This window comes from Diceros bicornis, chromosome 22 (assembly GCF_020826845.1).
Source record: "Diceros bicornis minor isolate mBicDic1 chromosome 22, mDicBic1.mat.cur, whole genome shotgun sequence".
Classification (NCBI taxonomy): domain Eukaryota; kingdom Metazoa; phylum Chordata; class Mammalia; order Perissodactyla; family Rhinocerotidae; genus Diceros; species Diceros bicornis.
Window position 1 is genome coordinate 37,575,723 of NC_080761.1, and position 12,662 is coordinate 37,588,384.

Below are 12,662 nucleotides of genomic sequence, written 5' to 3' on the forward strand. Positions count from 1 at the left end.
ACATCCATCACTCAAAATTGTGAAATTCAAAAAGTTTCCAGCATCTAAGCAAACATTACTAGACACAGGAAAAAGCAAGGACATGTAACTCATAATGAAAAATTAGTCAATAAAAACAGATGCAAAAATGACAGAAATGGGGCCGGCCCCGTGGCTTAGTGGTTAAGTGCGCACGCTCCGCTACTGGTGGCCCAGGTTCGGATCCTGGGCGCGCACTGACGCACCGCTTCTCCGACCATGCTGAGGCCGCGTCCCACATACAGCAACTAGCAGGATGTGCAACTACGACATACAACTATCTACTGGGGCTTTGGGGAAAAAAAAAAGGAGGAAGCTTGGCAATAGATGTTAGCTCAGAGCTGGTCTTCCTCAGCAAAAAGAGGAGGATTGGCATGGATGTTAGCTCAGGGCTGATCTTCCTCACAAAAAAAAAAAAAATGACAGAAATTATTACATTAACAGAAAAGAGCTTAAAACACAGCTGTTATAATCATGTTTAGTATTTAAAGGAAAACATATACATCACAAAGAGAGGAATGATATAAAGAACTAAATATAACTTTTAGAAATGAAAAGTATATCTAAAAGGAAAAATTCACTGTTATGAGATTAACAGTAGATTAGACACTGCAGAAGAAAAGAGTGAACTTGGAACATCACAATATAAACTATTCAAACAGAAGAACAGAAAAAAAGACTGAAAAAAATAAACAGCCCCTCAGTAACCTACAAAACAATACCAGATGGTATAGCATATGTTTAAAAGTGATGGAGCAGACAAAATATTTGAAGATATAATGGTCAAAGTTTTCAAAATTTGGTGAAAAAAATAAGCCCACAGATCTAAGGTGTTCAATAAACCTAAGCAGGATAAACACAAAGAAAACCACACCAAGACACATCACAATTAAACTGCTAAACAACACAAATAAAGGGACCATTTTAAAAAAGAGAAAAATGACACACTGAGTAGAGGGGGAAAAAACTAAAGAACTACAAAGACTTCTCAGCAGAAAATATGGATACCAGGAAACAATGGAGTGGAAGGGGCTGAATGTGGGGCGAAGAAATCCCATCAGCCTAGAATCCTAAATTCAACAAGAATAGCCTTCAAAAATGAAAGTGAAATAAAACCTTTCCAGACAAACGAAAGTTGATTTAATTCATTACCAGCAGAATTGAATCACAAGAAATGCAAAAGAAAATTCTCAGGCAGAAGGAAAAAGACATACATAGAAACCAAAATCTGCAAAAGGAATGAAAAGCACCAAAAGTGGTAAACAGATCAGCAAATTTTAAAAATATTTTTCCTACTTTTAAATTTCTTTAAAGGATAATTGACTAGTAAAAGAAAAGTAATAACAATGCATTGTGAGGTTTATAACACATGTACCAGTAAAATATATGACAACAATATCCAAAAGGAAAGAGGATGGAAATGGAAGCAAAATATTGTATAATTTTTACATTATATCTGAAGTGGAATAATAATATTTGAAAGTAGACTGATAAATTAAAAAAGCATATTGTAATTCTGAGAGAAATCATTAAAAAATTAAGAGGTACAGTTAATTAACCAATAGCAGGGACAAAACAAAATACTAAGGAAATGCTAAATTAATCCAAAAGAGGCAGGAAAACAGAACAAAGAAGAGATAGGACAAACAGTAAACAAATAGCAAGATGACAGATTCAAACATAACCATATGATAATTATATTAAGTGTAAATGGCCTAAATCAGCAGTTCTAAAACTGTGGTCTATGTCCCCTCAGCACAAATCAAAACAGAACATCAAACTGTACTAGCAATCATTGTACTGTTTATTATCATCAAATCTGTAGGGGGAAAAAGTCAGTCACTTAAGAAAATCCTTCATGAAGCAGTAAAAATGATTGGTATTGTTAAATCATTACCCTTCAGTATACCTCTTTCATAAAATATCCCTTTGTCTCTAGTAATACTTCTTGACATAAAATCTATTTTGTCTGACATCATTATAGCTATTCTAGCTCTCTTATGATTACTGCTTGCATGGCATATCTTTTCTAATCCTTTTATTTTCAATCTATTCACGTTTTTGAACATAAATTTTGTCTCTTTAGAGAGCATATAGTTGGATCTTGCTTTTTTATCCAGTCTGATCATCTGTGCCTTTTGATTGAAGTTTTTATTCCATCTATATTAAAGTAATTATTGATATGGTTGGATTTACATGTACCATTTTACTATTTCTTTCCTATGTCTTACATCTTTTTTCCCCTCTGTTCCTCCCCTACTGCCTTCTTTTGTCTTACATATATTTTGTAGTGTGCCAATTTAATTCCTCTACTGGTGGATTTTTTTTTTTTTTTTGGTGAAGAAGATTCACCCTTAGCTAACATCTGTTGCCATTCTTCCTCTTTTATTGCTTGAGGAAGACCAGCCCTGAGCTAACATCTGTACAAATATTCATCTAGTTTGTATGTGGGATGTCTCCACAGCATGGCTGATGAGTGGAGTAGGTCTGAACCCAGGATCCAAACCTGCGAACCTGGGCCACTGAAGCAGAGTGCACGGAACTTTAACCACTCAGCCCTGGGCCGGCCCCTCCTCTACTGGTTTTAAACTACATTTTACTGGATTATTTTCTTAGTGATTACTCCAGTGATTAGAACGTCCATTGTAACTCATCACAATTTACTACGGATTAATACTAACTTAATACAGTAAAATACAGAAACTTTTTTCCAATATAGGTCCATTTCCTCTCCTCCTTTGTGTTATTTTGTTGTGTGTATATATATATATATATATACATATATCATATATATTATACATACATATTAATATATTATATATGTATGCAATATGTATATATACATGTCAATATAATATCAATATATTATATGTAATATATGTATGTAACATGTATATATACATATTTTATATATATATAAAATATATGATATATATTACAAACCAAACAGTATGACAGTATGGAACACAACCAGGAAAATATAGCAATTATAAATCCATACTTACCTAACAATAGAACACTAAAGTACATGAAGCAAAAACACAAAGAATTAAAAGGAGAAATATACAATTCAACAATAATATTTGGAAATTTCAATACCCTAATTTCAATCATTGAAGAACTAGACACAAAACCACTAAAGATACAGAAGACTTGTACAAACATATCAACCAATTTGCCATAACTGACATTTATAAAATGCTGTACCCCAAACAAGCAGAATACATATTCTTTTCAAACACTCTTGGAACATTCTTCAAGAGACATCATATGCTAGGCCACAAAATAAATCTCAATAAATTAAAAGGACTGAAGTCACACAAAGTGTGCATTCCAACCACAATGGAATTAAATAAAAAATCAATGGTAGAAATAAACTTGTGAAATTTCTAAATTCTTGCAAATTAAACACACTTCTAAATAATACATGGTTAAAAAATAAATCACAAGGGAAATTAAAATATTTTGAATTGAATGACAACAAAGACACAACATATCAAAATTATGAGATACAGCTAAAGCAGTACTAAGAGGGCAATTTATTGCTTTGAAAAATCTATGTTAGAAAAGAATAAAGGTTTCAAATCAATGATTTAACCTTTCACCTTAACAAACTAGAAAAAGAAGAGCAAAGTAAACTCAAAGCAAGTAGAAGAAAAGAAATAGAGTGGAAATAAGAAATTTAGTACAAATCAATGAAACAGAAAACAAAAAACAGAGAAAAATCAATGAAAACAAAAGTACGTCTTTTAAAAAGATTACAAAATTGACAAAACTTTAAGTAGACTAACAACAAAACAAAAAAAAGGAAGACAGGTTACCAAAATTAGGAATGAAAGAGGGGACATCACTACTGACACTATAGAAATTAAAAGGCATCTAAGGAAATACTATGAACAATTTTGTGCCCACAAATTAGGCAACTTAGATGAAACAGACAACTTTGTAGAAAGACATAAATTCCCAAAACAGACTTAAGAAGAAATAGAAAACCTGAACAGACCTATAACAAGTTAACAAATTGAATGAGTAATTAAAAATATTCCAGCAAAGAAAAGCCCAGGTCCAATTAGCTTCATTGGTGAAATCTATCAAATATTTAAAGAAATAATATGAATCCCTCATAATTGCTTCAGGAAGTGAAATAGATCATAAATTGAGGATTATTCATACAACAGAATACCACTCAGCAACAAAAAAGAAACAAACTGATACAACATGAATGAATCTCAAAAACATGCTGAGCAGAAGCCTATTATAAAAAAGAGGACATATTGTATAATTCCATTTATGTGAAGTTCTGGAAAAGGCAAATCTAATCTATAGTGAGAGAAAGCAGATCAGTGTTTCCTAGAGCTGGGAGTGAGCTGCCCCAGGGAACTTTATGGGATGACTGAATATTCTATATCTTGATTATGTTGGTAGTTACATGGGTGTATATATTTGTAAGAGCTAACTGAAATATACACTTAAAATAGGTACATTTTGTGGTATGCAAACTATACCTCAATAAAGTTGATTCTAAAATGGAAGATATAAAATAATCTGACTAAAATTCTAAATTATAATCATAAAAAATCAGTGGGAATGGGGAATAAAAATATGACAAATTTCTTGTTTCAAATGGATGGGGGTATTAAAAAATACAATTTCTTGGAGTGACATCAGCATCATGGCGGAGTGAGCTTTCCCGTGAATTCTTCCCCCACAAGATACAATAAAAGCAACAGCCACAGACCAACAACGGAATCCCACAGTGAAAAGCTAGAGCAGAGGGATCCACACTGCCGCACATCTGAGAGCGGAACGTGCTGGGCCCCCGGAGGAAGTGGGGAGAGGTAAGGAGAACTCCGCTCCCTCCCCATCAGATCAGCGATCCGGTCCGCGCGGCTCCCAGAGAGGGGGGAGGGGCGGCCCTCGGCGGGGAAACTGTAGCTCTTCGGGCTCTCTCAGCCAGTGGGAAACTCCCGCACAGAGGGCTCAGAGGAGCCACAGGGCTACCATCAACATCTGAGCACCCCAGAGAGCGGATAAAGAGGGGCAAACGAGAAGCCTCCCACGTCAGGGACCCAGAGGGCAAAAGAGAGAGCTCCCCCCTCCCCGCAACCCAGAGTCTGCAGCTCGACCAGATCTAGTGATCCGAGGCAGACCTGAACAAACTGGACTGGACCCGTGGATCGCAGTGGGGAAAAAAAACAAAACAAAACAAAACAAAACTGCGGATCGCAGCAGAAAAACTGGGGCAGAGCGCAGGGGGCTTAGACTACACAGCCCTTTACCACCACACAGTGGCGGCAGGTGGAAATTGCAACCAGAGACTTCCAGGATGAGGAAAATCAAAACCAACACAGGAACCACAATGCAAAAATATATGAAATCACCAGACCAGAAACAAAATGACAAGCACCCAGAAATCAACCCTGAAGACACAGAAATCCATAAACTAAATGACAGAGATTTCAAAATAGCTATCATAAAAACACTCAACGAAATACGAGACAACACAGACAAACAATTAAATGAGATTAGGAGTTTCTTCACAAAAGAGATTGAAATCATAAAGAAAAACCTATCAGTGCTGATGGAGATGAAGAACACAATGGAGGAGATAAAGGAGAATCTGGAATCTTTAAAGAACAGAGCTGACAATATGGAGGAAAGAATTAGTACTTTAGAGGATAGGAATACAGATATACTCCAGATGGAAGAAGAGAGAGAACTAAGACTAAAACGAAATGAAGAAAGACTCCGAGAAATATCGGACTCTATTAGAAAATGTAACATAAGAATTATAGGTATTCCTGAGGGAGAGGAGAGGGAAAGAGGAACAGAGAGCCTATTCAAGGAAATAATAGCTGAAAATTTCCCAAATCTGGGGAAGGAGCAGGAAATACCAGTAAGCGAAGCCAACAGGACGCCTATATATATTAACAGACAAAGGCCTTCACCACGACACCTAGTGGTAAGGCTAGCCAGGGTCAACGACAAAGAAACAATATTAAGGGCAGCTAGACAAAAACAAAAAATAACGTACAAAGGAACTCCCATCAGGCTCTCAGCGGATTTCTCAACAGAAACTTTTCAGGCTAGAAGAGACTGGAATGATATATTCAAAATACTAAAAGACAAAAACTTTCAGCCAAGAATACTCTATCCAGCAAAAATATCCTTCAAATATGATGGAGAAATAGTAACTCTCCCAGATAAACAAAAGCTAAGGGAGTTCATGGCCACGAGACCGCCGCTACAAGAAATACTCAAGAAGGCCCTCAGGCCTGAAAACAAGAAGAGAAAGGGAACACAAAGCTTGGAGTAAGGAGAAAAGTAGGTAGACAAAATCAGAGAAATAGTAGATCTTTACCGGAATAGGTTAGCAACCACTTAAATACTAAACTCAAAGATCAAAGGAAGAAATTCACCCAAAATAAATTTAACCTCATCACTGTAAACACACAGCCACAACACAAGATAGAACAAGGTATAACAAGAGCAACTTAGAAGGGGAAGAGGAAAGTGACTGAATTGACTTAGTATAAGGAAATAGGAGGCTATCAGATAATGAACTATCTCATACAGAAGATTTTTTGCCCAAACCTCAAGGTAACCACTAAACAAATAATCAAATTAAAACCACATATGATAAACAAAGAGAAAACTAGAAGAATCATAAGACAGAACAACCAAACTGAATTGGCAGTCCAAAACAAATGGGACAAGAAACAAAGGAAATGCAAAAGAACCAGAAAATAAGTGACAAAACAGCAACATTCAGCCCTCATATTTCAATAATTACCCTAAATGTAAATGGATTGAACTCTCCAATCAAAAGATACAGAGTGGCAGGATGGATTAAAAAGCAAGACCCAACAATATGCTGCCTTCAGGAAACACATCTTAGCACTAAAGACAAGCACAGGCTCAGAGTGAAAGGATGGAAGACAATACTCCAAGCTAATGGCAAACAAAAGAAAGCAGGTGTTGCCATACTCATATCAGACAAAGTAGACTTCAAGATAAAACAGGTTAAGAAAGACAAAGAAGGGAAATATATAATGATAAAAGGGACACTCCATCAAGAAGACATATCACTTATAAATATATATGCACCCAACATAGGAGCACCAATGTACATAAAACAACTATTAACAAACCTAAAAGGAGACATCAACAACAACACAATAATAGTAGGGGATCTTAACACCCCACTTACAGCAATGGATAGATCATCCAGACAAAAAGTCAATAAAGAAATAGTAGACTTAAATGAAAAACTGGACGAGATGGACCTAGTAGACATATACAGAGCACTCCACCCAAAAACAGCTGACTACACATTCTTCTCAAGCGCGCATGGAACATTCTCTAGGATAGACCATATGTTGGGAAACAAAGCAAGCCTCAATAAATTTAAGAGGATTGAAATCATAACAAGCATCTTTTCAGACCATAAGGCTATGAAACTGGAAATGAACCAGGAAAAAAAAACTGGGAAAGTGACAAAAATGTGGAGATTAAACAACATGCTACTGAACAACCAATGGATCATTGATGAAATTAAAGGAGAAATCAAAAACTATCTGGAAACAAACGAAAATGATAACATGCCATATCAAACCATATGGGACGCAGCAAAAGCGGTCCTGAGAGGGAAACTCATAGCGATACAAGCCCACCTTAACAAACAAGAAAAAGCCCTAATAGGCAACCTTAAATTACACCTAACAGAACTAGAAAAAGAAGAACAAACAAAGCCCAAAGCCAGCAGAAGGAGAGAAATAATAAAAATCAGAGCAGAAATAAATGATATTGAGACCAAAAAAACAGTAGAAAGGATTAATGAAACAAAGAGTTGGTTCTTCGAGAAGATAAACAAAATAGACAAACCCTTAGCCAGGCTAACTAAGAAAAAAAGAGAAAAGGCTCAAGTAAATAAAATTAGAAATGAAAGAGGAGAAATTACAACGGATACCATGGAAATACAGAGGATTATAAGAGAATACTATGAGAAATTATATGCCAACAAATTGGACAATCTAGAAGAAATGGATAAATTCTTAGACTTATACAACCTCCCAAAATTGAACCAAGAAGAAATGGAGAATCTGAATAGACCAATCACAAGTAAAGAGATTGAAATAGTAATCAAAAACCTCCCAAAAAATAAAAGTCCAGGACCAGATGGCTTCTCCAGTGAATTTTACCAAACATTCAAAGAAGATTTAATACCCATCCTCCTCAAACTATTCCAAAAAATAGAGGAAGATGGAACACTTCCTGAATCATTCTATGAGGCCAACATCACCCTGATACCAAAACCAGACAAAGACAATACAAAGAAAGAAAATTACAGGCCAATATCGCTGATGAACATTGATGCAAAAATCCTCAACAAAATATTGGCAAACCGAATACAACAATATATTAAAAAGATCATACACCATGATCAAGTGGGATTTATACCAGAGACGCAGGGATGGTTCAACATCCGCAAATCAATCAACGTGATACATCACATCAACAAAACAAAGAATAAAAACCACATGATCGTCTCAATAGACGCAGAGAAGGCATTTGACAAGATACAACATCCATTTATGATAAAAACTCTCAATAAAATGGGAATAGAAGGAAAGTACCTCAACATAATAAAGGCCATATATGACAAACCCACAGCTAACATCATACTCAACGGGGAAAGACTGAAAGCCATTCCTCTGAGAACAGGAACGAGGCAGGGCTGCCCACTCTCACCACTCCTGTTCAACATAGTACTGGAGGTTTTGGCCAGAGCAATTAGGCAAGAAAAAGGAATAAAAGGAATCCAAATAGGTAACGAAGAAGTGAAACTCTCACTATTTGCAGATGACATGATTGTATATATAGAAAACCCTAAAGAATCTGTTGGAAAACTGTTAGAAACAATCAACAACTACAGCAAAGTTGCAGGGTACAAAATCAATCTACAAAAATCAGTTGCATTTCTTTATGCTAATAATGAACTAACAGAAAGAGAGCTCAAAAAGATAATACCATTTACAATTGCATCAAAAAGAATAAAATACCTAGGAATAAATCTTACCAAGGAGGTGAAGGACCTATACAATGAGAACTACAAGACATTATTGAGGGAAATCCACGATGACATAAAGAAATGGAAAGATATCCCATGCACGTGGATTGGAAGAATAAACATAGTTAAAATGTCTATATTACCTAAAGCAATCTACAGATTCAATGCAATCCCAATCAGAATCCCAATGACATTCTTCACAGAAATAGAAAAAAGAATACTAAAATTTATATGGGGCAACAAAAGACCCCGAATAGCTAAAGAAATCCTAAAGAAAATGAACAAAGCAGGAGGCATCACAATTCCTGACTTCAAAACATACTACAAAGCAATAGTAATCAAAACAGCATGGTACTGGTACAAAAACAGACACACAGATCAATGGAACAGAATTGAAAGCCCAGAAATAAAACCACACATATACGGACAGCTAATTTTCGACAAAGGTGCTAAGAACATGCAATGGAGAAAGGAAAGTCTCTTCAATAAATGGTGTTGGGAAAACTGGACATCCACATGCAAAAGAATGAAAGTGGACCATGTGCTATCGCCATTCACAAAAATTAACTCAAAATGGATCAAAGACCTGAAGGTGAGACCTGAAACTATAAAACTCATAGAAGAAAATATAGGCAACACACTATTTGACATTGGGTTTAAAGGAATCTTTTCGGATGACATGCCTACCCAGACTAGGGAAACTAAAGAAATAATAAACAAGTGGGACTTTATCAGACTAAAGAGCTTTTATAAGACAAATGAAACCAGAATCAAGATGAACAAACAACCAACCAGCTGGGAGAGAATATTTGCAAAACATACATCTGACAAGGGGTTGATCTCCATAATATATAAAGAACTCACACAATTGAACAACAAAAAAACAAACAACCTGATCAAAAAATGGGCAGAGGAAATGAACAGACACTTCTCCAAGGAAGATATACAGATGGCCAATAGGCACATGAAAAGATGCTCAACATCACTAATCATCAGGGAAATGCAAATCAAAACAACACTAAGATACCACCTCACGCCCGTTAGAATGGCTATAATCACCAAGACAAAAAACAACAAATGTTGGAGAGGATGTGGAGAAACAGGAACCCTCATACACAGCTGGTGGGAATGCAAATTGGTGCAGCCTCTATGGAAAACGGTATGGAGATTCCTCAAAGAATTAAAAATAGAGATGCCCTAGGATCCAGCCATCCCACTACTGGGAATCTATCCAACGCACCTGAAATCAACAATCCAAAGAGGCTTATGCACCCCTATGTTCATTGCAGCATTATTCACCATAGCCAAGAAGTGGAAGCAACCTAAGTGTCCCTCGACTGACGATTGGATTAAGAAAATGTGGTATATATATACAATGGAATACTACTCAGCCATAAAAAACGACAAAATCGTCCCATTTGCAACAACATGGATGGGCCTGGAGCGTATTATGTTAAGTGAAATAAGCCAGAAAGAGAAAGACAAACACTGTATGATCTCACTCATATGTGGAATATAAACCAACACATGGACAGAGAAAACTGGACTGTGGTTACCCGGGAAGTGGGGGTGGGGGGTGGGCACAAGGGGTGAAGGGAGTCATATATGGGGTGATGGACAAACAAAAATGTACAACCCAAAATTTCACAATGTTAGAAACCATTAAAACATCAATAAAAAAAAAATATGCACTGTTCATTTTGTGGTTAATGAATAATTTTTTCCAAAAAATATTATGTTAATAAACTACCTTACCACTCAGAAAAAAAAAAAAAAATACAATTTCTTACATGAAGGTTACAATTAGAAAAATATAGGTGAATGCCTCTGAAATTTTTTTTTTTTTTTTTTTTTTTTTTTTTTTTTTAATTTTTTTTGTGAGGAGATCAGCCCTGAGCTAACATCCGCCAATCCTCCTCTTTTTTTGCTGAGGAAGATGGCCCTGGGCTAACATCCGTGCCTATCTTCCTCCACTTTATATGGGACGCCGCCACAGCATGGCTTACCAAGCAGTACTTCGGTGCGCGCCCAGGATCCGAACCAGCGAACCCCGGGCCGCCGCAGCGGAGCGCGCGCACTTAACCGCTTGCGCCACCGGGCCGGCCCCTCTGAAATTTTTAACAATAATTATTAGAAGAATTAAATGCATGCTATATATCTTCAAAAACACAAGAAGTATTACAAATCAGATATGAAAAAATGAACCGTGTAAAAAATTGCATTGGTGATATTTTGTACATTTAAAAAAATTAAAGGGGCCGACCCAGTGGTGCAGTGGTTAAGTGCGCGCGCTCTGCTTTGGCAGCCCAAGGTTCACAGGTTCCCATCCCGGGCATGCACCGACGCACTGCTTGTCAAGTCATGCTGTGGCAGCGTCCCATATAAAGTAGAGGAAGATGGGCACAGATGTTAGCCCAGGGCCAATCTTCCTCAGCAAAAAGAGGAGGATTGACATTGGATGTTAGCTCAGGGCTAGTCTTCCTCACACAGAAAAAAAAAAAAATTAAAAGTTAGTCTCTTGCTATAAACTTATTACATGGTAAAAGTTTACAGAAATATACAAAAACATTGAAATTCATAAAAATTAAAGTTACATTGGAGTTTACAAAAACAGACTTCAAATGGATTCAACAGCATAATACAAGAGTAAAACTATCAAAAGTTTTTGAAATATAAAGGAAAATACATAATCTTGATTTAGGAAAGGCCTTTTTAAATAAGACAAAACCTAGAATTCTTAAAGAAAATGATTAGATTTCAAGACAGTTTAATTCCTCCATGAAACATCATGATTGCGGCAAATTTTATTTTCCATAGATATCCTCAACATCTCCCACCCAACATGCTTTTCTTGTGAAATGTGACTTTGACACTCTTCCCAAGAGGTGGAGTCTACGTTCTCTTTCTCTGAATCTGGGTAGGCTTGTGACGTGTGATGCTAGGTCTCAAAAGATGATATAGCTTCTGCCTGGTTCTCTTGGGCCACTCTCTTCTGGAACGCAGCCACCGTGCTGTGAGGAAGCCGAAACAGACATAGTCATCAAGACAAGGTGTTCTTGATGACAGCCCCAGCTGAGGTCCCAGCTGACAGCCAGCATCAACCATCAGACATGTGAGTAATGAGACTTTGTCTGCAGTCCCCAATAAGAGACTCCTAGCAGTCTTTCTAGTTGAGGCCTCAGACACCAGGGAACAGAGAAAAGCTGCTGTGCCCTTTCTGAATTCCTGACCTACAGAACCTGTGACCATAAAAAATGGTTGGTTGTTTTCTGTCATTAAGTTTGGGGCTGCTACACAGCAATAGTTACAGGAACAATCACCATAAAGAAAAACAAGAGACTGGGACTAAAATTTAGAAACATATTGAATGAATAAAAAATAATATATAGAAAATATAAAGAGTTACTAATATTCAACAAAGAGAAGTAAACTAACAACCCAGTCAAATGCCATAAACAAGGAATTTGAAGAGGAAAAAAAATGAACAGATGCTTATCTTTATTAGATTGACACAAATTTTAAAGATTAATAGTATCAAGCGAGGCTGTGTGTAAATTAAAGAATTCTGGAAGAC

At 36.4% G+C, this 12,662-nt stretch overlaps 1 protein-coding gene across 1 annotated transcript in view; it reads right to left on the reverse strand.

Moving 5' to 3' along the window:
- Positions 1-11,796: 11,796 nt before the first annotated feature.
- Positions 11,797-12,662, reverse strand: part of ZDHHC21 (zinc finger DHHC-type palmitoyltransferase 21) — an 85,737-nt gene continuing 84,871 nt past the window's right edge. Inside the window, exon 9 of the mRNA XM_058565827.1 lies at positions 11,797-12,099. Within this exon, the coding sequence (XP_058421810.1) occupies positions 12,034-12,099 (66 nt within the window). The 3' untranslated portion in view covers positions 11,797-12,033. The remainder of the gene's footprint in view (positions 12,100-12,662) is intronic.